General features: G+C 37.2%; 1 protein-coding gene across 4 annotated transcripts in view; it reads right to left on the minus strand.

Moving 5' to 3' along the window:
* Pbx3 (PBX homeobox 3) overlaps nt 1-26,624 on the minus strand; it is a 191,288-nt gene that overhangs the window by 109,485 nt on the left and 55,179 nt on the right. Inside the window, exon 1 of one of the 4 annotated variants that reach the window (XM_038336553.1) lies at nt 13,871-13,939. The exons of the other annotated variants lie outside the window; for them this stretch is intronic. Within the exon in view, the coding sequence (XP_038192481.1) occupies nt 13,871-13,925 (55 nt within the window). The 5' untranslated portion in view covers nt 13,926-13,939. Of the gene's footprint in view, nt 1-13,870; nt 13,940-26,624 lie in introns of those variants that run through there. 4 annotated transcript variants of the gene reach the window in all.

Here is a 26,624-nt window from a genome sequence, read left to right on the forward strand (position 1 = left end):
AATAAAGATAAAGATAATGTGCATCCAGCCGATGGAAAGTCAGAGTATGTTTGCAATTTTCTCTCTCCATTTCAACCTTATTCTGTCCACAGTGTTTAGGAAATACAGATAATAGGAAAATCCTCTTTAAAATTCTCTGTATGCCCCCATAGAATCATACCAGACCAAAAAAATAATAAAGGTAAGAATTAATTAAGATATATATCTTCAGCCTTGAGAACCAGTCCTTTTAAAATCTTATGTAAATTACATATCCACATTTAAGTAATCAAATGGAAACATTTATGATATTAGTTTAGAAACAAAAATTGCAATCATTCCATGTTAGAATGTCAATCTTTTATGGACAAATAAAATTCCCAATGGACAGGCTCAGAACAGTAGGACTAAATAACAAGAAAACTTTATTAAATCCCCCCCAATTAGGTCTGCAGTACTTTAAGGCCAGCATTTACAGAGAATTGGGGGCAGGGGGAGGTCCTTAATATTTTAGAATTAGGAAAACAAGTCAATCAAACAATACCAAAAAGTGAAAATATCCAATTGCCTTATCATGAAAGCCAAGAATAGCTTCAATAAAACTCAGTACAAAGCCAGAGTTGACATAAAAATGGAAATTTTTAGCGGTTTTTGTGCACAAGATAAACTCTTTTCCCTATAAAGCAAAGATGAATATTTGTATCATATTTTAAACAAATTCTAAATAAAAGTCTATCAGGTTCTGATATACATAAAACAAGGAATACATAAGACATCAGCAATAAAAGGTCTTCACAAAAACAGTCCAATCACAAGTCAAGTGGGAGGCAAAGTCCACAAAATCCTGCAGGATTTAGGTAGGCTCCAAATGGCAGTTTGCATGCAAAAGAACTTGGTACAACTCTTCTACCTTAAACTTCAACTGCTCTGGCCAAATACTGGTCCTCCTTCCAGTGAGCACCATTAAGTTGACAAGTTCTGCTAAGTATCTCTTGAAAAACATTTTTTAAGAGAACTGAAGAGACAATTTTTGTTTTTTTTTTTTTAACTAGACAACATTAAATGCAAAATTAAAACCCTGGGTATGTGGATCTCTCCTCACTGCAAGGCTGAGAGAGACTGGATACAAAGGGTGAATTCTTTTATGCATGTAATCGCTCAGAAAACTGATACGATGTCAACACAAGTGTGTTTTACAATAAAGTCGGGTGTCAGAGCCAGGATGGATTCACTGTCTCTACAGGCCAGATCATAGCCACTGTTGCCTAGAACTGAGTGAAGTTGTCAACTGAACTGATGTTTAGCTTCTGTACGAAGGCCTGAAAGAGAAGAGCTAGCAAGAGGAAAACTCACTGAAACAACTTTTGAAAGTAATATATTGGTTTATATTTCTAACCCCCATCTTAAGGAGGTCAGTTACTTCATCATTTAAAGGCAAAAAAATTACACATCATCAAAACACAAAGGTATAAATGAAAGTCTTCAAAACTAGAGATATACTATAAGAAAAATGTACACTCCATGAATTATTAACATCTCATAAGATCATCCTGATTCAAACTCTTCATTTACATGTCTGAGAAGACTACAGTGAAAAAGTAGAAGTCACCATGTGTGGAAGAGCATGGATGCACTCTCAGGAGGCAGGCGGAATGATCATCCCAAGTTCAAGGCCAGCCTGGTATACACAGTGAATGGCTGTTTCAAAAATTATTTATTGATTGATTGATTGATTGATTGATTTTTTAAAGGCCATAAGGTCAAACTATTTCTACTTCTCTTGACTAAAGAGCTAAACATTAAACCAATATAGCAGCTTACTGCAGCATGCTTCTGAAATAAACTTCAATATCCATAACAATTGATAGATCCGCTTACCCTCCCTGGATTCTTTTTACTAGGACAAACAATTTTGCCTACAATTAAGTAGGCACATCCCTTTTGATAACATTCTAAACAAAAGCTGGTCCCAGGTTCGATAGGCCCTGCAAGCTCAATACCAAAACAAAGCACGCAACAGTAGAGCCATATGCGGGAGAGTTCTCTTTTCCTGTCTTCCCTGTGACATACAAAAGGAAGCAAGAACCCAGGGATGGAACAGGAAAGAGGAAGAAAAGTAGAGTGGTTATAAATATCCTGTTCAAACAGCTATGTATATAAAACCTGGTCATGCTACTAGTGCCTCCCAATGAAAGGGTACAGTAACTAGGGGTGCTGTATTAGTACAAGAACTGTCTACAGTGGCTCTCTTTCCTTCTCAAACCCAAGCACTGCCAAGGCTCATTTTTAAAACCTTGTCACAGAGAATAACTGGCCTGTGTTCACTTAATTATTCCAGTAATTTAGGATCTTAAGCTATGGGGTTTATGAGTCAGAGGGAACTTGGTAACCAGTCTAAACCCAACTGCTCAATGACTCTGTGACCTGGGAATTCATTAGACCTCTCTGGACATTAGTATCTTCATCTGAAAAATAAAAATAACTTACTTTAGTGAATGCATACAAAGACTATCACAGTCTCTAAGCAATAATATATTTAGAAGCGACAGAAGAATCGGCTTGACTAAATGACAGAAATCAAAAGGTTTGCAACTCTCTGGATACAATAACAAAACAGAAACACTCGGAACAACTTCAGCAGAGATTCCACAAAGAAGATAGACTGGTTCAAAGCTGACTCAGACTCCATTCAAAATGTCCCTTTCATAGCAATTCAACCAGAATGAGATATAAAAGAAAGAGGAAGGGACAAAGAAATAGCCCTGCAATATAAATATTTCCAGTCTCTGCCTATGAACTCACACATACATATAACCTCCCAAAGGTGACAAAAATACAATTTTTCATACATGCTTTAAGTAAAAAGAAATCTCAATATTGAAAGACATAGACAATTAATCCTACAAAATTACAATGTACTAACAATGTCAGAGTTTTTAAAAAGTGGTCATTTCTTTTAAAAGATGAAAAATATCATTCAAAGGTTTAGCCATTGCTAAGAAATCATATACATATTAGGAGTCACTAATAAACCTCTGGTAGCAAACACGAGTCATAATATAAAAAGCCACACAGGAAAGGTCAGGAAAATGATGTTATCTGCTGCTCATACTGCAGACTAGTGAAAAGTCAATGAGTGAGGGACAGCAGTGTTTGCATTTGGCCAGAGAACTTCTAAACAAAGCCATGGAAAGTGGCACTGGAAGCAAAACAGACACACTGCCAATGCAAAACATACAAATGTGTGCATGTGGGCCTACACCTAAATGCATACAGATAGATTCACATGTACACAGACATAAACACACACTTGTATGTACACATACTTGCACACATACACATGCATACAGACATGAACACACACTTGTATGTACACATACATGCACACTATTTACACATATATACATACACATACACACATACATATCAGTGGTTTTCAACCTTCCTAATGCTGAGCTCCTTTAATACAGCTCTCATATTGTGAGCCCAACCATAAAATTAATTTGTTGCTACTTCATAACTGTAATTTTGCTACTGTCATGAATTGTAATGCAAATATCTGATATGCAGAATATCTAATATGTAACCCCATATACAGGTTGAGAATCACTGTATATACATGAACACACATATATGCACACATACACACTAACACACATACACATATAAACCATGCATGCACATCTCTATCCTGGAAGTATTTTTTATTGCAAAGTTGTTTCCATCTACAGAAAATTTCCTTGAAGACAGTTTAAAACCAGCATAATAGAAGACAAGTGGCAATTATTTATCTTCAGTATTTTCTTAACTACTTAAGATAAAAGACCAAAGGCCAGACCTGTGAACACAAACAGCAGAAAAACAATCCGTCTGCTGATGCTCTTATTTACAGAGTCATCTAAATGGCCCACTGTCCAAACTGCTCCCCACAGCCCAGAAATGAGCAGCACACAACTGACAGATTACAGAACACTGTGGAGCCTTTGCTTTACACTAGGAATTTTATGTTAGCAAAATACTTCAAAATGGAGTGTGAATGCATGAGATGTCAGGAGTTTATTAACTCAGTTCCAAACACAGAAAGGCCATGGGAAGGTCTTAGAACACCTAAACATCACACACCAACCTTACCTCTTTTCCTCCCCATCCTTATTCTTTCACTTCTTATTGTCCAGACGACATTTATTTGATGTTCTACTGTCATCCAAAACTGACGTTCAAATATCTCTCAACTACCCAGACTCAGCAGAACTTACGTGCTCCCTGGCTTTCCGACTTGCAATCTCTCCATAAGTCTGGGGTTTTGTCTCTCTCTGGCACACATTAAATCTCTCTAGCATTCACTATGAAGAAGTTATTTCACTTCATCCAGCACAACTGCTATTCACATCTAAGTGGTAAGTAGTGCTTGCCTCCAATTCCAGGCCTTCCTTCATTTTCTATAATCTCAGTTCCCAAGGATTATTCTTAGTCTCATCTTCTGGCAAACAAAGAACACTAAAGTTTGCACTTGCTGAGCACCTGCTTCACTGCAGAAGTGCCAGTGTCTATTTCTCATCAATGCATTCGACTACGTAAAGTTTGACATGAAGGTAAAGGCAAACAGAAACACACATTACCCCTGTTCATCTACCACATTTGTTTTGTTATGTTATGTTTTGTGGAGATAAGCTCTGGTTATATAGCTCAGGCTGGCTTTAAACTCTTGATCCTCCTGTCTCAGCCTCCTGAGTGCTAGGATTAAGATATGTGTCACTAGATACAGCTATCTTTCTTTTGAATCTCATTCTAATTGAAGTGCCCTATAAAAGACCTTAATTTACTCATTCTTTTGACTTGAGTGAGTCACAGATGTTCTGAATTTAAGTACAATCCACTTTTCTAAATTTTACTTATGGGTACATGTGTGAGCTTGATTGTCTTACATGCATGCAGATACTGACAGAGGCCAATAGTGTCACATGGACTATGTATGCCTCTGAAGAGGACTTCTTTAGTGATGATCATCCCCCTGCTTTGTTCCTGAATAACATACATACTATTGTCTGTGCTATTTTCTGGAAACTGGCTCTATACTGGTGCATGCAGTTTCCTTTCCATTGGGTCACCATCATGATTAGGAACACCATCATTTATTTAGCCAACCCCCAGCTAAAGAACATTTAAAATACAACCAATTTTACACTCTTATAACCAATGTTACAAAACTCTCAAAAAACATTAACATTTCTCAGATGCAACAAGGTATGAAGGCTAAACTTCATCAAGATCAAAGGTTATAGGCACCTACAATTTTGCTAGGTATTGCCAAACTTCCCTAAAAGAAAGGTCTTAACAATTTGCATTCCCACCAGTGATGTGGGGTTCCCCTCTGCATGTTATGAATATGTTTAAGATGCTTTGGCCTATGGCATGGCAGAATATAGCTAAGTGAAAAAGCTAAACTGAATGCAGGGAGACAGAAGGCAAGGTCAGTCAGATAGATGCCATGTAGCTGTTGAAGGAGAAAGATGCCAGAACATTACTGGTAAGCCACAGCCTTGTGGCGATACATACATTAACAGAAATGGGTTAATTTAAGATGTAAGAGCTAGCTAGGAATATGCCTAAGCCATAGGCCAGTGTTGTAATTAATACAGTTTCTATGTGATTATTAGGATCAGGGTGACTGGGAAACAAAAGTGGTCTCCGTTTATACACCAGTGACTATTTTTGACTTGTTAATTTCTGTTTGCTTAAGAGAAGGCTTGAGTCATGTGATCTTCCTGCTTCTGCCTGAGTGTTGGATTACAGAGGTGGAACACATGTAAATTGTCAGGCTGACACTGTCACACTTCTTGAGAATTGCTGATTTGACTGACTTGTTTTCCTTCTGATTCTTGAGAGTCAGAAGGATATAAGTGATTAAGAGCCAGTATTCTACAAGAACCAGATTCTGCCCTTGGCATGGAGATATATATCATTTAACTGAGAAACCATTTAACTTCTATGGCTCCACTTCCTCCTAAGTCAACTTCTACTCCCATGTCAAATGTTCTTGTCAAAATTACATGTGCCTGTGAGTTCAAGGCCAGCCTGATCTACACAAAAAGTTCCAGCCCAGCCAGTGATACACAGTGAAGCCCTGTCACAAAATGAATAGATAGGTTAATTAATTAATTAGTTAATGAAATTTGGTGACTTGATAGATATGATATGCCTAGAATTATGGTTGATATACAGCAAGCACTCCATAAATGGTCTGATTTTTATCTTATTTTAAGTAAGGGTGAACCTTTTAACATACAAGTCAAAGTTATTTGTATTGCCTTTTACTGGGTTTTATATCCTTTGCCAGTGTTTTATTGTTTGATATGGAATATATAGACTACCATAAATAATTAATAAAAACCCTAATAGAAAACAGGCACAAACATATAAATACTTACACACAAAAAAACCACAGAGAGAGAGAGAGAGAGAGAGAGAGAGAGAGAGAGAGAGAATTAGAGAGAGAGAAACAAAAAACCAAAAAACTAAAAACAGGGACTGAGAAGTGTGCTCAGCAGTTAAGAGCACTGGCTGCTCTTGCAGAGGACCCAGGTTTGATTCCCAGCACTCACATGGCTGCTCACAACTGCCTGAAACTCCAGGAAACCTCAAACCCTCTTTTGACCTAGTTGGGCATCAGGCATACACATGATGCAATTGTAGGCAAAACATTCACACACATAAGAGTTGAAAAATTTAAGTAAAAGCAATTGATGTAAAAAGCAATTTAAGTAAAAAGCAGTTGATTAAAAGTAGGTCTTAGTATCCCACCAACAATATACTTTTTAAATGTGTGAAAATGGGGGCTGGAGAGATGGCTCAGAGTAAGAGCGTGTGCTGCGCATACAGAGGTTCCTTCTTCTGACCTCTACAGGCACTGCACTCATGTGTACAGAAACACACATAATTTAAAATGAAAACGAATCTTTTTTAAAAGAGTGGAGAAGTTAAACTTTGTGAGAGGTTTTACTCACACCTCTCCAGCTACATTTTCCAGTTCCAGCTCAAACCTCTTTTTCACCCAGAGAAACTTTCCCTGACCTTTCTCTCTCAAGCCTCCCATGGCCTAGGCAGCCTCTCACATTTTCCATGATGAGGCTATTTTATTTACTGACTGCCCTGGTATTTAATTGTATTGTCTTTGAAGGCAGCACACTTATCAGTTAGACACACTGCTACACAGGCAATAGGAGAATATTTGACTCAGAAAAAAGCAAGCAACGTTTATCCATTTGATGAGACTGTTACAGCTAAACTGAAACTGGAACCTTCATGTGGTACAGATAGGATTATAAAACGGCACAGTCATTTTGGAAAGCGTGTCAGTTTATTGGAGATTAAGCATTAAAGCCTTCATAGGACCCAGGATTCAATTTGAAAAGCTGAAGAGGTGTCCATACAAAACTGTATGCATAAATATTGATCCAAATATCCATCAAGTAGTAAAAGAACAAGCATCAACCGATGGAAACACTGTGCTGAGCAAAGGAAGCCAACAGAAAGGCCATACACTGTGTGAGTGCAAGCTATGAAATGGCAGGATCAGGCAACTCCACAGAGACATAGAGCAGTGATTGCCTAGGACTGTGTGGAGAGCAGGGCTAAGAGCAGACAGAGGGGGACTGATGATGAACATGGGGTTCCGTCTGGGAGTGATAAAGATGAATAAAATGCAGATTTGTGATGAGAACATGATTCTGTGAGCATGCTAAAAGTTGTAAAAATACCTACTTTAAAGGCATGACCTGTTCAAGTGTGCTAATGCATCTTGCTTAAGCCAGTATGTAAAAAGCTAAGCCGAGCAAAACATAAACTGCCATGACATGTGACAATGACGAAGGGAAGCGCCGTCACTTCCCTGCTGGAACTGGCCTCACAAACAGATGGACAGGAAGAGGAAGACATTTGCCTTTTTTTTTTTTTTTTTTTTGATCAACATTCCCACACAAGCCTTATCTCTGGCAACTATGAGCCTAGACCTGTATGAACCTACACTTTGTTACATACAACTGCTTCATGGCGCAATGGTAAGACGAGAGAGGTGGCGTGACACACAAGAGTTCTGATTTAACACTGATAAGTGCAGAAAGCAGAAAGACCACGCTCGAGTCACATAGTGCCATTCTGGTCCATCCTGAACTCCTGGGATTAACGTGTACTCTACAGCAGCCACAGTTCTAATTTGTTCATCTTTAACTATCATTCAATTTACACCATCAATAGTCTCTATATTTTACACTATAGGTTCACAAATCCCTTAATACCTTGTATAGAGATGTTATCCTAAGTACTAATCTGGACTTAGAAAAGGTTGATTTGTGTCTTTTGCCCTCAGCCCAAAACTTTTTGCTTTAAAATACTCTCTACAAGTCACCTTTGAGAGAAGCTACATTACAAAAATGTACTAGAAGGTGAACAGGGAAGAAACAGGAAGGGACCAGACTTCAAATGAAATACTTCAGTTGGACCTTCTCTGAATTTGTGATCTCAACTCAGGCAAGGTAGTTAGCATCGCCGATTCTTAAGTTTTCTACCATAGAATTAGAGCAGTATAAATTCACAGTGGTGTATGTACTTTTTTACATTACAGAAATTCTGTAGTAACTCCCTACTTTCTCCTTCCCCGATCATATTTCAATAAGAAGCATCCAAGATAAATCTCAAAGACTACATTCCTTATGTCAGTGTGTATGCTGTAACATCAGAGTTAACACACACAGTAGCTGCAGCAATGCAGATCCTGGGAGACTATAACAGTATGGCATTTTTTTCTAATATCATCAAATTCTCTCACAAAACCAGGCAGTAAACCTGAGAATGAAACTACAGATGGCATTTTTTTTTAACAAAAGAAAGTAGCAAGAGATCATCACCACACCCGAGTGAACAGTTGAACCCACCAGTGGTAGAAGTCCAGTGAGCCCTCACAAACACAGACCCCAAACTCACACTGAGAACACACCCAGAAGGAAAAGGACCCTGAGCAAACGCGTTTGAGGATAACTGTTGAGACAGGAATGACACCTTTCAAGCTCCACCTCTGTGAGAAAATAATACTGATTATTCACAAAAAAGCTGAAAACAAAGTGATTTAACTATTAATCTGACTTCAGAGTACTGTAGTTTGTACACTGTCAACAAAAAATAAATGGTCTCCATATCTTACCACAAAAACTAAAAAGCAAGATTTAACTTCCAATAATAGTCTATTATATTGAAGCCATCTTAGATACAATATAGAGCAAAGTAGAAAAGTATAGTAATTTATTAGCAATCAATTTTTTAACAGAAAAGGGACAAAAGCATAAAATCTAATAGACAAACTTTGTAATCTTAACTTGGAATTATAACTATCAATGTGAACTATATTTGTCTTTTTTGAGAAAATAAAAGTAGTAATAACTTTTTATATTGCAAGAATTATGGTAATAGTGGTAAGTACCTTTAGTAACAATAGTAAGTGCCCTTAAGGCCTATAATATGGTCTTTATATATCTGTCCCTAATAAAAAGAACCACAGTTCTTTGTGGTTCTGAGTTTAGTCTCACGTCTGGTGCAAGCAGTCCAAAGTAAGCCTAGTAATGGAATCTTGTCAAAGGGACGGACACAGGAGCTAGGGTGAAAGGGAACCCCACTAGACAGACATGGTACAATTTCAGAATCAAAAAGTGCAATATCTGACAAAACACACAACTGTCATTGTTTCTGTCTTTGTCTCTCTCAAAGAAAAGCTCCAATCAAACACAAAAGAAAAACAGAAAACAAATTAACCATTATGTGCATCACTAGAGACTACTGAGGCACTGCTTCATCACTCTGGAAATAGATAATTAAAGGTAAAGAGTTACACATTCTATACTGATTAATTGTATTTCAGCATAACCAAACAGTCCTAGTGGATGGAATAAGGTCAGAGTTCTGATAACAGAAGAAGTGAAAGGCAAGGAGAGAATGCTGGATATGATCAAAGTATACTCTAGACATACATGGAATTCTTTTTTTTTTTTTTTTCTGAGACAGGGTTTCTCTGTGGTTTTGGAGCCTTGAATTCTTTTAACTTTTAAAAAGATTTATTTATTTATGTAATATGAGTGGCTCTATCTGTATGCACACCTGCATGCCAGAACAGGGTATCAGATCCCATTATAGATGGTTGTGAGCCACCATATAGATGGCTGGGAACTGAACTCAGAACCTCTGGAAAAGCAGCCAGTGCTCTTAACTACTGAGCCATCCCTCCAGTTCCTACATATATGTAATTCTTAAATAAGATTTTTTTTCTAGCAAGGTTGGCAGAAAAGTGTACACCTTTAATCCCAGCACTTAGGAGGCAATCTGATTTCTGTGAGCTCAAGGACAGCCAAGTCAACAGTGAATTCCAACCAAGCCATCGATACACAGTGAGATTTTAGTCCATCAATTTAACCATGAAAGGCTGTGGTGGTGCACGCCTTAAATCCCAGTACACGGGAGGGAGAGGCGGGTGGATCTCTGTAAATTCAAGGCCAGCCTGGTTTACAAAGTGAGTTCCAAAATATCCAGGACTGTTTACATAGAGAAACCCTTTCTGGAAACACACACACACACACACACACACACACACACAGTTCTGGCTAATAAAAGCAGGAAGAAATTGGAAATTGCCGTATTTCAACTCCTAAGAAATTCAGTTAATTCAAGTACTGACCATCCATGTATGGTAAAACTTAGATGGAAAAATGAGGAGCAAATTTACTACACAGAAAACATCACCACTGGTACTAAAAAGTGGTAGCTTAAGTATTGTTTTTGCAAAAAAAAAAATCATGTGTGGTTTGATGCAAAATAAATCTAATCAAGATTCAGAAAAAATAATACAACAAGGAAATAATCAGCAAAATCCAGAGTACAGTATACTCAATAGCATAGTGATTCTGAGTTCGTTAGTGGCATGTAGAAACGGGCAGAAAGGAGGAGACATTCAACAGTCATCCCAACCAAACACAGCAGTATTCCTGCTTGGAACCTGATTCAAACAATTCATAACTCCCTCAGAAAATACATATTTTAGGCAGTCAACAAATCTAAACAGGCTTCACACATTAGAAATTAAGAAGGTGTTGCTAACTGAAGTTTTGTTAACTTGGTAAGATATGGCAGTAAAACTGTCTGAAAGAATGTCTTGTTTATAATACAGACTTACATATTTAAGGATGAAACGACTTGGTGTCTCAGAGCAGGTCTTTTTGTCATTGTTGGTTGGTTTGGTTTGGTTTTTGAGTCAGGTTTCTCTGTGTAACAGTCCTGGCTGTCCTAGAACTCGCTTACTAGACCAGGCTGGCCTCTAACTCACTAAGATCCACCAGCCTCTGCCTCCCCAGTGCCTTTAAGCATGTGCCCCCACCGCCCAGCTCAGAGCAGATACAATACTCAAGCAAGAAAAAGTTATATGTGAGATATGAAGCAAATATAGAATGAAGGTGGTTAAAGCTGAATGGTGAAAAGGAGGTCACAGTATTCTCTGCTCTGTGTATTGAAAACTTTTATAATAAAAGGTTAAACATACAAAACTGGTAAAGAAAACAGAACCCTGTGAGCTCTAGAGTCAGATTTCTAGTCAGGAAGCCGAGTGCAGTGGATCTGGACAAGAGGGCTGACCTTGTCAAGCACATCTTTTTCTGGGAGATGAGGGAAGAAACCTTCCATTTATTCAGTCTGCCTGAGACAACACACATAGGGCAGACAAAGTGTCTAGGACACAAGGACCACAGCAAACATCATTGTTAGTACTAAATAGTGTTAGTTTAAAAGAATAGCAAAGGCGCCTGAATGGTTCTTTGTATAAAAACTGTGTTTATTTTCTGTCAAAACACATTTCATTTTGAAATCCACTAATATGCAAATACAAACCACCAATAAATAACTACTCCTTTCTTATCATTCACCTCTTTGAAAGTGAGTAAGCGCAAACATTGCTACCCCAATGAACACAAAGAGGGCCACACATTTGAAATTTTGCATTGTTTTTCAATTAAACTTCACTAACCACAGAGCTAGAGTACTGGTTGCTCTTCTAGGTGAGGGGCATGGGTTCAATTCCCAGCACTCACATGGCAGCTCACAGCTATATGTAACTCCAGTTCCCAGGGATCCAAAGCCCTTTTCCAACCTCCACAGACATCAGATATAAATGTGGTACACATATGTGCAGGCAAAACATTCATATATAAAACATAAATAAAATGTTGACTGGACAGTGATGGAGCACGCCTTTAATTCCAGCACTCGGGAGGCAGAGGCAGGTGGGTCTCTATGAGTTCAAGGCCAGCCTGTTCTACAAAGTGAGTTCCAGGACAGCCAAAGCTGTTACACAGAGAAACACTGTCTCAAAAAAAAAAACAGTAAATAAATAAATGTATTTTTAAAACTTCATTACCCAAATATTATCAACATTTTTCTATAATTCTTCATAGTTAATTCTAAACTTCAGTTCACTTTTACAGTGAAGAGCCAAGGATACAGATGACCAACAGAGCATTTGCCCAGGATGCCTAACACCCTGGGTCCAACCCACAGCACTTCAATAAAAATAAATATGAAAAAATTAAATAACTAACAGAAAAATCTAATAAACATACAAACAAAGCAATTTCTGCCTCTTTTCAAACTTAAAGTTCAGACATATTTCTCTAGTTCCTAAACAAAACCAGGTAGGTGTATGTTCATATTATATTTCATATTTTACATTATACAAAATATCCCTTTTAAAAGTAACAATTGCACTGAAGTCTACAGAGCTGAGGCAACTGATAAATTTTTCCTTTCACTTTTAATCAGGCTTCTTGTTGTAAGAGCTCAGCAGACAGTGACGCGAGACACTGCCTCCCAACTTCGGTTCACCTTTGCAGTTCCACAAGGGACACCATGTCAAGATTGTTCAGCTTTTTTGATGAGTGCTGCGTGGGTAACTAATGTGTAAATGCAGATATGTATAGAAAGCACTTTTGACAGTGATGTATTGCAGCTGGTTCCAGATGTCGGTAAGAGATGCTTGGCCAGGCATCTGGGGCTCCACTGCCACAGAGCAGAGCCAGAACCACACCACTCCTCAAACTAGGGCTCAGTAATTCTCCCATTAGAATCTTCTTTAAACTATTACTGTATTCCTCTCAAAATAATACAAATATTTCTGCTGTATAGCTCATGCTTTAAACGTAACGACTGTCTGGCTTCCAAAGGTAAACTGCAGAGAGAACGGATGCAGTACTAAAATTCAGTGTATGGTCATCTGCCATAACGAGACTTTTACCCAAATTACACCAATACCTCAATAGGTACAAAAATACGAGCAACCCTTAACTAGAAAAGTAAATGTTGTGTTAACCACCCAGATCTGAATTCCTAAAAATCATCATCAACATGGCACACCTATCGAAGTAATTTTAAGTTAGATCATCAAGTTTACTTTCTCTCCTGTTGCTGTCTACACACTTGACAGCTGTTTGTCAGCTTCATGGACTCTAGGAACTAGATGAATTCTGAAACGACCTATTTTCAGAACACAATCCTGAAAAAGAAGACCGACAAGCATGTGCATAAATGAAATTTCTGGCCCAAGGACTAATGAAATGCAAAACGGTGCACACCAAAGTTTCAAGGTGAAAATACATTATTACAGTTGTGCAATAAAAGACCTTAAACCTTTAAAATTGATAAAGCTACATTTTTTACATAAAAAGTGTTGTAGCACAGCTCCAACATAAGCATTTGGCCTGCTGAGAATTCTTTAAAACAACCTGTCTGTCTCCCTATTCTTTCAGTGCCCAACTCCCAGCTCCAATCAACACAGTTCTCAAGGGATCACCCACAGCTGCATGCTCACCATGTGGTTTTGATAGAAGGCATTTCTCACTGGCCAAGGGGACTGCGGGAAGCATGTGTTCTATTCACCCTAGAACAAAGAAGGTGACTTACCTTTCTGATTTTCACCTCCAATCAAAGGTTTGAAAATACTTTAATAGAAATATAGGCAAACATATCCATCTGCTTGTTTAGAACTCTGTTTCCTTTTACCTTCTAATAAGCTGAATACATTGAATATAATAAATATATCATAAAACTTTTAAACTTGAAGGAAAAAGCCTTGTGGTCAATAACTTCCTATTATGAATAAGTTGTTTCTCTATAGTGCAAAGTCACTGTGTCTGATCTAGTACAACTTATCTAATCAAGGTTTGAGCCACCCTTACAGACTGGTCATGGATCAAATTTATTTCTAACCTTATATTTCAGTGATAAAGCAGTAAAATTTCTGACGGGCTTGGAACACACTGAAGATGGTGATGACTTCTGCAATGTTCACACATTTTTCCCATTACAGGCTTTGTTATGATCGTTCTCCATTGACTGAGGTTTAGCCTCATCCTAAGCACGACCATTTTGATTGCTCACAAAGTAGTTATAGCTTAAAATAGTTTATGAACTACAGAGCCACTGATTTCTAACTCCCTTCCTGGTTCTGGCAGTAAATATACATGTATGTGTTTGAAATGATATCTATATAAACTATTAATTACTCTAAAATTCAGAAAATTTTGTCTAAGTTACACAATCTATGGGCCACTTGATCCCAGGCTAGCAATGGATATGCCCAACGCATAATCATAAACTGACTTAGGGACTTTTTAAATTCTTGTTTATCAAGTAAGCAGTTGTGATGTCATGTCTTGATGTCAGAAGGCAAGTCACATCTCACACAACATACATTTAGGTCAAAAACTAAAATCATTGCTCAGTGAATATAAACATACTTAACAAAATTACCTTTGTATCTATTTTGTCAGTTTGTTAAAAACCCCAAATAATCCCTAACATCAAAAGTACTCCCCCACAAAAATATTAAAACAAAATAAAAGTTATTTATAGTCAGCAAAGTCTAAAATTTGAAACTATTGACAACTATAGCACTTGAGGATATATATAGAGAGAGGACTAAGTCGAGTTTACAATAAGGATATAAGAAAGGAGGTGGATTAAGCTTCTGGTTCTTGAAAAACACGTAATTCCAAAACAATATTTTATGCCAAACAGCACAAGTACCAATGATGATGTCAACCACTCTGAAAAGCTACCTGAGAACACCTAGAGACGTTGGATATTATACTCTACAATCTATCTCTAGTTTCCTATCTTGGAGAAATTCTCCCATACTGCCAAGAATATTGCTCTAGTTAGGTTTCTACTGCTGTGGTAAACACTGTGACCAAAGAGGTTTGGGTTATAAAGGGTTTATTTCAGCTTACAGTTATAGTCCATTATGAAGGAAGTCAGGGCAGGAACCCAGACATGAACTCCAGGAGAGGCCATAGAAGAGTGCTTCTTACCGCCGTGTTCCTTGTGCCACTCTCAGCCTGCTTTTCTATAACCCAGGGCTACCCGCCTGGAGGTGGCACTACCCACAGTGGTCTGGGCCCACCCACATCAATCATCAATTAAGAAAATACCCCACACACTTGCCCACAGAAAAATCTTATGCAGTCATTTCTCAATTGAGTGTCTCTTGTGTCGTTATAAAAACCTAACAAGACCAATTGTGTTTCTTTGGGAGTGTTTGTGGGGTTTGTTTGAATTTTATGTGTATGAGTGTTTTGCTTACATGTATGTATGTCACTATGTGGGTACCTGGTGCCTGCAGAGGTCAGAAGAGGGTATCAGGCACCTGAAACTGGAGTTATAAATGGTTATGAGCCTCCTTGTATATGCTCATGTTCTAGCCACCAAGCCATCTCTCTAGTCCATATTTGTTTGTTTGTAAGTCAAAATCCCAAGTCAGTCTAGAACTCGCTATGTAGCCAGAGATGATCTTGTGCTTCTGATCCTCCCTCTACCTCCAGGGTTCTGAGGTTATCACTGTGCACCACTATGCTCACTTTATGCAGTACTGGAGCTAGAGCATATTCTAGGCAAGCAGTCTACCAATCAAGCTACTTCCCGGCCCCAACTATACTTATTATAGCAAAAGGTCTGAAAAAACTATACATTCTTAACAATACAATGACCATGAAGCCCATCTGCACAGTGGAATACTATATAGCAGTTAAATGAAATTAACCCACAGGTAGCAAACTGAATACACTTGGGGATATAGTAAGTAAAAAGAACAGGCTATAAAAAGTCATTCGATATGCATGTTTCACACATATTTTATATCAATGCTAAAATGCTTTAAGTACAGCATGAAAGCACTTGAAGTGCACATGAAAAGATTATATACCAACTATAGGACAGGCACTCATTTCATTCCTACAAGAAAGAAAGCCAGTGGTCTAAAGGAATACCTCTACCACATGCAATTGGGTCTTTCTTATTATTTTTGTCTTTATTATCATTCTTGATGGTTTTTTGTTTACAATATTAGAAATTGAGCCTATGGCCTTATAAATGCCAAGCAAGCACTCTACTGCTAAGGTATCATAGACCTTTCTTTCTTTAATTTTTAATTTTGAAATGAGGTCTAAGTTTCCCAGCCAGGCTTTGAGGCTTGCAAACCTGCCTTGGACTCCCAAATACTTGAAATTGCAAATCTAGACCACCAGTCCCAGCTTATAACGAAGTATTTAAAGCAGATATAGCGAAATATCAATATTCATTAAATTTAACAGGAATATGGATAACTGTGTTTGAAATATTTCACAATCAAAAATTAAAATAAAAGTTTTATATGCTCCAATGATATCATTTCAGAGTGACCAATCAATACCTCATTCAAATACATTTTCGTGCACAGTATAATTTTGTTAGGTTGGAATTGCGCTCATAATTTCTGAGGGACAGAATACTCTCTTCTAGTCAGATCTTCACACGGGAAGCTGAACTGCCTAAGGACTTAGTGCTGACAGTACTATCATGCTTCTGCAGCATTCCTCAGATATATTTTCAATGTAAAAACTCCCCTAATCACCAATGGCCCAACATTAATTGGTGAATAATTCAGGCAAGCTACAGTGACTACACATAGTAATTTTTTCTTTACATTTACTTAGTGTGTGTGTGTGTGTGTGTGTGTGTGTGTGTGTGTATGTATGTATGTATGTATGTGTGTAGACAGCTTATAGGAGTCAATCTCCTATGATTCGGGGACTGAACTCAGGGCACCAGGCTTAACTCCTTTACACAATGAGTCATCTTACCAGTCCAGTACTATGCACTTTAATAAATTTTCATTCTAAAATAAGAAATATTTTACAAATAAATAATCCTATATATGTGAAGGAATTGAGCAATGAAAACTGTAAATATACTACACTGCATTCTCTCTACGATATTCAATTCCAACAGTTTTCTTCTGAAAATAATGTTCTTTTTTTTTCTCATGGTTTATTTTTTTTATATATTTAAAAATTTCCATCTCCTTCCCTCCTCCTCCCCCCTCCCTCTGCTCCTCCTCCCCCTTCCCTCCCCTGAAAATAATGTTCTTACTATGGAAATGAGTTAATATTAATGCTATTCGCCTTTCTCTTTCAAAGATATTGTGCAAGAACTTAACTGACTGAAAATTGATACTCACCGCTAACATTTAGAAAGTGTTTTCCAATGCAAAATTAAATACATTTCCAGGATCTTCTAGAAAAATCCCCAAATTAGATGCCAAAACTAAGGGAAGCTACATTAAACTTGGTGATAACACAATCACGGATGATGCCCCAATGCTGTCATTGAGAGCAGAAGAAGAGCGGGCACTCCTGACCAGCGGTCTAGCAAAAGTGATGCAAGAACACTTCCTACACCAGTGCAGCAAAGGGTCTCCTGGTGCCCACCTCCTGAAGGTACCTCCTGAAGGCCACTTAGGCTTTGCAAGGTCAACCTGAGGTGTATTTCATAATATTTTGAAGATTCAGATTGCCTTCTCTGCTCTTGATTGCTCATGTATACAATGAACACGGTAGGAAACAATACAAACAATAATATCATAATAAAACAAGATATAGACAGATATAAGAACCAAGCTATGTAAGCCCGACATTAAAGAGATTTACAAAAAAAAATAAAACAATATCATTCGTGTAACTAAATTTTTTATTTTGGAAGACTTTATTTTTAAATATTATTTATACCAACATGCAATTGTTTTCCTACTATTACTTTAGAATTAACTTGTCAAACACCAAAAGATACAATAAGTGCTCACAAAGGCTCTCTGGGATTCTCAGTAATCTTTAATGATCCACTGGGAAGTTGATTAAAAACAACAAGTTTGAGGATCAGCAATCTGAATCACCGAACTGATAGGGAGAATTAAACGACTGATCACTGTACTTTTCACCAGGCCAACAACAGGCTCAGACAATGAGAGTCACCGTTGTTGTTACATAACTGCAACAGGGTCACCTGAAGCAATGATGAAACCAGGCATTTGGAGGGATTTTCATTTTGTAGTAAGTACTAAATGAGACGGGAAAGACAAAAATCATTAGTCAAACTGAATCTAGCATATGGGTTTTTAGTATAATAGATCCTTATATTACCAAGAAAGATCTGTGAACTTCTTCACAAACTGAGAAGATCTGGAAGTAGACTTAAATACACCCAAGACTTCCAGAGTTCTCTTAGCTTTGCAGCATTAGGAAAACAGTATCAAGAACCAAATGCTCCGAGCACACCATTTCATTATAATAGTTGTTCTCTGTCTTACAAAGGCAAACTGCCTCTGAAATCAGAATTGATGAAGCATAGTGGAACAACAGAATAGGAAAGGTCCTGAGCAATCAGAACCCCGAATCCAGCATACCTCACAGATTAAAAGGTACCACAACAAGACAAACTGTGTTACAAGTGCCCCATACCTCTTCAACACTTGCCTAACTCCCCGCTTTGGTTTTCTTTTGTCTCATCAAAATCCATTGGCTTGCTTGTCTCTAATAAAGTTACTATCAATCTTTTCAACATTCCATCTTGGAACAACTGTTCTTGTCACCATTATTTTCCAGATTCTAAACATCAAAATAAAAACATATTGAACCCCTTTGAATACTAAAAGAATTTTTTAAGGACACTATACCCAAAGCAGATAACCACAGAATGTTCAATGAAGTACTGCAAGGTTATCTGGCCTTTAAACAGACTCAGAAAAAAACCTTACATGTCAACTTCTTACTCAGCTTAGCACAAAAGACGTTAACACTATCCACCTGAAGAAAATGTAATCTCTCCTTTAAAAGGTTCATGTGAACAATATATACATATATATTTTTTAAGCTGGGTATTTCTAAAATTATTTTTGTTCTAGCATTCATATGAAAATGAAAGATACTATGGCAATGTCCCAATAGAGAGAAAACATAATCATACTGAACCTGTTCTCAGCATAGCATCTACAGGAGTGAGAGCATCAACAACAGTTTCACCATCTGACTGTGACAACTCCTTAGTGATGTTTTTATAAAGCTTGGTAACTGCAGTAAACTTAAAAAATATTTATAATCAGCAGCAATGTTTGTTATTTTGCTGCTATAACAAAATAATATTCATTTCTATTCTTCCCAATGCTGTATTTCTGAGTTCAAACACCACAGAGCACCACACACTACCAAGCTACACATGCAAGAGGAACACTTGCTAGTTGGGCTAAGACAGGTAGTGGATAAGTCATGTATGGTAAAGTACTAACAGAAATGCACAACAAACACACAAGTACATCCTAAATTAAACCACCAGCCAAGCATGCCTGTAAGGCCAGTACATGGGAGGTGATGGCAGGAAGATCAGGAGTTTAAGACCAGTCTGGATGATCTTAGATACTATCCCACACACAGCTGAGATGAACAGCCCATAAAATCCCCAACACATTTACTACCTATAGTGTGCTTCATAATACCAAGTGCAAGTTGGGATTGAGACTATGATACTACTATTAAGTAGCACTTCAATGAAAAGTCAAATATAATAAAAAAAAACAAGGTTAAACTGAGTCTCTGTATTAAAGAATAAGAAAAGATCAATAAGATGTATGTAGTTCTTAGATTTTATAGCCATCCTAGTATGGTTAAATTATAATTCAATTTTAATCCAAAAGTACTTTTCCCTTAAACTTTCTCTAAACAACCAATTATTTATATTTTTTAAAAAGTGGTGTGCATGATGACACATGCCTTTAATCCCAGCACTCAGAGAGCAGAGGCAGATGGAACTCTGTGAGTTCACGGCCAGCCTGGTCTATATCAGGGCAGCCAGGTTTATATAAAAAGATACTCTCTCAAAAAAAATTTAAAAAATAAAAAATAAAAAAACAATGTGGTCAGTATGGACCGACCATGCAGCAAACTCGGGGAAGTGCTCGCTATCAGACCAAAGAAACACACAGAAATGCGGGACGTTTTAAAGAGGTGCATGCTTTTCAGTCAAAGTGTTATTTATAATAAAAATCAATACCTAGATAAGATATTTTTTTGATGCTGGAAAGCACCTTCCTTTAAAATAACTTTCAAGACCAGTAAAGAATTTTTCAGATCTCATGTACAACAGAGCTAGAAGATTGTCTCTGTGAAGTCAACTTGCTCAGGCTCCTTAGTCAAAGCTCTACTGGGGCAACAGGACAAAGTTCCCTCGAAGATACAGAGAAGTATCTGTGTGGTGAGGTCAAACTTTTACCCAGATCTCTCTAACACGGGAATAATAGAATGCAGTTAGAAAAAAATGAGTTTTTCTCTGCCACATTCACCTTTAAATATTAAATTTTAATTTTTCTTATTTAGGAAAAATTACATAACCCTTCATAGCAGTTTAAAAATAACTCCACTATTAACACAAGTCCTTTATTTAATCACAGGCTAATTTACTCCTGACAGAAAGTAAATTCCACTATTTTCTGTGAGGCTTTATGAAATTGCCATCATTTTTAATTAATTCTTAATTAAAATATATTACACCACAGCTTCTACCCATCTCTCTTGATATTCTAACATAATCAATTCAAGACCATTTACATATCATTAATTAAAAGCCTTCCTCTCTCATCCTTAAAATCATAATGAGGCTCTATTTCTCATTAGCAGCCTTTAAGGGATAAAATAACAATACAGTCAAGAGAGAATGGTAACTTTTAAAAAATATTACACTTTTAAAAATTATACAGTTGACAAAGTGATTTTCAAATTTTCTCAACTCTAAAGAATCCTTGAATTCTTTCTCTAATGTTCTTCACAAGGGAAAAACACCAGAGCAACAATTGGCTATACTTTGAAATTAATATTCAAATGAAGTAACAATAAATTAAATAAAAGCAGGAGCATTTTGATACCAGGAGAAACTAAATATATTTCTTTATTTGAACGCAAACAATTCTTAACATAAAGAACAAACAAAAAAAAAAAACAGGTTGAGAAAAATACACAATTACAACCACCTTGCCTTCATTTCCATTTTTACAAACTGTCCTAATTATTAATGCTATACTTCAAACCTTGTATAGATTCTGTGTTCCCAGCTCTGAAGCTTTAAGGAGTAGTTAGAAAAACACATTTGAAATGTGTAACTATGTAGCTCTGAAGAGGGAGCCACTGTCAGACTGCAGCACCCAGTGTCTACAGCTGCAGAAAGAACTGAGACAGAGGAGACAGCAGGAAGTTCTATAATTAAACTCCAGAGCTGCATGTTTTACACATTCTTAAATGAGCTGTGATATATTGTGGCACTATAAAAAGTTATCATTTATTGGTAATGAAAGGTAAAAATTAACCACCTATTCAATGATTTTTACCTCTTCAGACGGCTTTAAAGTTGAATGCAGTTTGTGAGATTTATAGTAACTCATGACTTTTAACCCACTATTTTCAATATTTTCTCTGTAAGTTAAAAAATTAATACAATTTCAACTATGATTAATTTTATGGATTAGTATAAAATAAAATTTCATTGAGTGTTCTTCCTTGGAGCAACTGGTTGTAGTCTTTTTTGCAATACTACTAAAAAAAAGACTGAACTAAACCTCAATTTGTTCAGTTTTTTTGGTCATTATTCACAGTTATATATCAAAACCAAACTAAATATATAAATAGAAGAAATCAGGTAAGTCTAAAAACGTCCCCCTCTCAAAAAATTATTAGCACAAAATAGAGGCAAAGTAAAGCCAAGTGCCTGTTTTGGTAATTTGATGCAGACTGTCGTCGGCATTAACCGTACCTAGGTGTCTCATATCAAGCAGATCAGATTTATATCACTGTCTTCTGTCAAATGCAGGTGCTTCACCACAGCTTGTCAAGACAGCCTGTCGGAATCTTCACATGTCAGGCAGAATCACAGCACTTGGTGTTTTGGTCTGTTGACAGCAATTTATTTTGATGTGTTGTCACAATATGAAATTCTTCGATGCTCTGCACCATGGTGCCAATAAGTCCCACTATACTTTTTTTCTACTACCAGATGCTACAAGTTTAGTAAAGGGAAGGAGCAAAGTTATAAATTCTTTCTCTTAAGCTTTTCACAGGGGAAAGAAACAGAAAAATGATTGGTGATTATTTGAAATTAATTTTCAAATGAGATAATCAATAAGTGAGATAAGAAACAGAAGCATCAGCCGGGCGGTGGTGGCACACATCTTTAATCCCAGCACTCGGGAGACAGAGGCAAGCAGATCTCTGAGTTCTAGGCCAGCCTGGTCTACAAGAGCTAGTTCCAGGACAGGCTCTAGAAACTACAGGGAAACCCTGTCTCGAAAACAAAACAAAACAACAACAACAAAAAGAAACAGAAGCATCTTGGAGACTTAAAACTCCTTTCAATAATCACCTAACTAGCCAGCCTTTAATCCCAGGATTTGGGAGGTGGAGGCAGGCAGATCTTTGTCAGTTCAAGGTCAGCCTGATCTATACCCGTGAGTTCCAGGGCACCTAGGGCTACATAGAAAGACCCTGTCTCAAAAAAACTAAATAATAATAATAATAATAATAATAATAATAATGCACTAATAAGTTGATTTCAAAGAGGAGGAGAGCACTGAGAAGCAGCACCGCAGAATGTCTTGAGACATTCCCTACTCCCACATTCACCTTAACATAATAAGCATACAAGCCAAGCAGGGTGCAGGAACACCAGCAACACATCAGGACACCAGGGGCTTTGGAGATCCAGTTCTGCACTTGGAGTAGAACATCCTGAGACTAAACTGTAGCTCAGGCTGCTGACCACTGTGGCCAGCTGTCTTCTCAATTACTTGACAATGCTTCTTTCTCTTTTTTGTTTATTTGTTTGTTTTTATTGAGCTATAAATCTTTCTCCATTCCCCTTCCTTCCTCCCTCTGCCCTTTTGACAATGTTTATTTCAATCCCACAGTAAGGGCCTCATGTAAGCCTTGTGTACAGATATCTATTTTACACTATCAGCATTGCAAGCAATTGAGATAATAAAAAGAAATCAATTGTTTTCAAAATCCATTTTCCAGAAATCTATAGAAATTCCTCTAAAAATATGAAATATAACTCACACATGAGATACAAACACAGGAGACTAAGGCAGGAACATCACAAACTCAAGGCTAGGCTGAAATACATAAAGAGACCTTGTCTGAAACAGACAGCAGCTAAGGTGCCAGGACAGCTTAGTATTTATCATAAATAAAGCTCAGAAAAGTCTTTAATCATATAATCTTTCTCGATATCATATTTAAAATTTTCATATTAAGAGATCCAATTTAGGCTGGATGGTGGTGTGCACATCTTTAATCCCAGCACTTGGGAAGCAGAAGCAGGTGAATCTCTTTGAGTTTGAGGCCAGCCTGGTCTACAGAGAGAGAGTTCTATGACAGCCAGGGCTACACAGAGAAACTCTGTTTCAAAAAACAAAAATTACAAAAGTTAATGATTTCAATATAAAATAAACTTAAGAAAACAGTAAAGATAGAACAGTGTATACACAAAAAACCGCAAATGCTGAGATTGTCACAGATGTATCTGCATCCATTCATGCACCCATCTTTACATATATCTTCCCTTACAATTACAGATACCAACACTTTTATCATTCCTGCTTACACAGTTACTCTAATACATCTAAAGTCAGGAACTCAATCACACTGAAAAATTTTTTAACTAAAAGATTGTTTTAGGGGGCTGGAGAGATAGATCAGCAGTTGAGAGGACTGGTTGCTCTTCCAGAGAACCCAGGTTCAATTCCCTACACCCACATGGCAGCTCACTCTCCAGTTTTCCAGGGGATCAGACACTCTCACTCAGACATACATGCAGGCAAAACACTACTGCACAGTGAATAAACAAACAAATAGATTAGTTTTAGATTCATAATTATATCAGAAAATAAGATTAAAAATAATTCTCAGCAAAAGTACATAAATGCATGAGCAGTAAATGTCATAGGTCCAAATAATAAAATCTTTCTTTGTAAAAAATAAATCCTAAAACATTTGCAAGTAAAGACATATGGATTAAAGGGGGAAAAAGTGAACTCTGACCTCAAAGCGCCAAACACAACTAACATACAAAGCACTAACTCTGTCCCTGTAAGTGGCTGTGCCCACATGTAGAGACTCTAGCAATAGTTATTATCTATGGCTGGTGGAATTTTATTCATCAAAACTTATCTCTGAGGAATTCCACTATAATGTTTAATCTAACAATCTTTACATCTTCTCTATGAGGCAAGTGGGTAGTAAAGCAGATAGTGTTTTGTTGTGGATTTTTTTATTTTGTGGAACAAGTAAAACATAAGATTTTACTAAGTTGGAATCAAAGCTGAACAAACATTCCCAAACTTAAATGATTCCATTAAATGATATTTTGTTAATTCTTAAACAGCGGTCATTTTGCAGAATTCTGGGAAATGCTATGCACAAAGTACACTACTTGTGATGTAACCTAGAAATTATACAACAAATCTGTGTTCAAAGACAGCCGCAATGAAATTACTCTGTGTGTGTGAATATGAGTTCCTTCCCCAAAAGACAGCTCAAGGCCTCATCTATTTATCTATAAGTAGAAGCCTCTTCACACCCATCACAGCTTTGAGTCCACCTCCAGGATTTCTAGAAAAACAGAGCTTTGAATAGTGCAGGAATATAAGACATACATATTCAATAAAGATTGTAGCAGTCTGATGTTTATCTAGTAAACATGACAACTAAACAACAAATACGTGTCAGCATTAACTGTATCCAAACTGTATACCTCATACACTTTAAAGACACAAGTCAAGCCCAGTATGATGCAGTTGTATGACACAGTATGTGCTTTGTGTAAGGAAGCTCTGAGTCTGATTTCAGCACCAAAAACAAAAGGAAAAGGAGAGGGAGGAAAAGAAACTAACCACACTGGTTTAATCGAGTTATCTACATGTGGCCTCTATGAATCAAAACTACTAAAAAAAAAAGTAGTAATATGAACACAGAAGACAACACAGAATTCTTAATCCTAATTTTGTATCTGACTTTAGCAACAAGGATCAAGAATGGGAAGTAAGCAAAAAGTATGGATCTAAAGAATTACACAGGTAATCACGACGATGCACACCTGTAATCCCAGGACATGGGAGGTAGAGGAAAAAAGATCAGGAGTTGTGTTGTTCTGTTTTAAGATTTACTTATTTATGTATTTTATGTATATGGATACTTTGTCTGTCTGTGTATCTACACACCAGACAACAGCATCAGACATTTGTAAGCTGCCATATGAGTGCTGGGAATTGAACTCAGGGTCTTAGGAAGAGTGATCAGTGCTCTTATCCACTGAGCCATCTTTCCAGCCCAAGATCAGGAGTTATGCCAACCTGAGTTACATAGTGTCTGAGGCCAATCTGGGCAGCATGAAACCCCATCTTAAAAAATGCTTCAAGAGCCGGGCGGTGGTGGCGCACACCTTTAATCCCAGCACTCGGGAGGCAGAGGCAGGCGGATCTCTGTGAGTTCGAGGCCAGCCTGGTCTACAAGAGCTAGGTCCAGGACAGGCTCTAAAAAAGCTGCAGAGAAATCCTGTCTTGAAAAACCAAAAAAAAAAAAAAAATGCTTCAAGGTGATCCATTGTGGTGCATGCACTTGTAGGGTCAGCCTGGACTTCATGACAAGATTGTCAAAAAGCAAACAAACAAAAAACTGCACACACCTAATGAAAAACACTGAGAGCTCAGGTTTCTCCAAAATTATTCAGAAAATCTCAATCACCTAGTATTATAAAAAATAAAAACATTAAATTATGGGTGTCACAGATGATACAGGACAAAGATATGAAACTGATTTAAAAGAAAAAAGCTCAATGAAAAAAATACCATGACTATATACACACACACACACACACACAGTATATGTCCTGACTATATACATTTTATACTTGTGTTATAAAACAACCTACAATAGAAACAGAAATAATAATAAAATTAGAGAAAAAAGAAAAGAAAGTGGGGAATAAAAACTAAACTCTTTGCCATAGAAAATCTAGAGACACAGTTTTAAAATGTTAGAAAGTAAGAACCACGACAGTGAAATCCCTGGGCCCAATCAACACAGTATAAAGGTATTGGGGACCAATCTGAACTAGAATGAGAAGACTTGGGCCTGGATGTCTGTCTCAGTTTCACAACTGAATCCTTCATTGTCCAAGGCCCAGTGTCCGGATGTGTACAGCAAGAATAATATGCC

The sequence above is a fragment of the Arvicola amphibius genome, chromosome 7 (genome assembly GCF_903992535.2).
Source record: "Arvicola amphibius chromosome 7, mArvAmp1.2, whole genome shotgun sequence".
Taxonomy (NCBI): Eukaryota; Metazoa; Chordata; class Mammalia; order Rodentia; family Cricetidae; genus Arvicola; species Arvicola amphibius.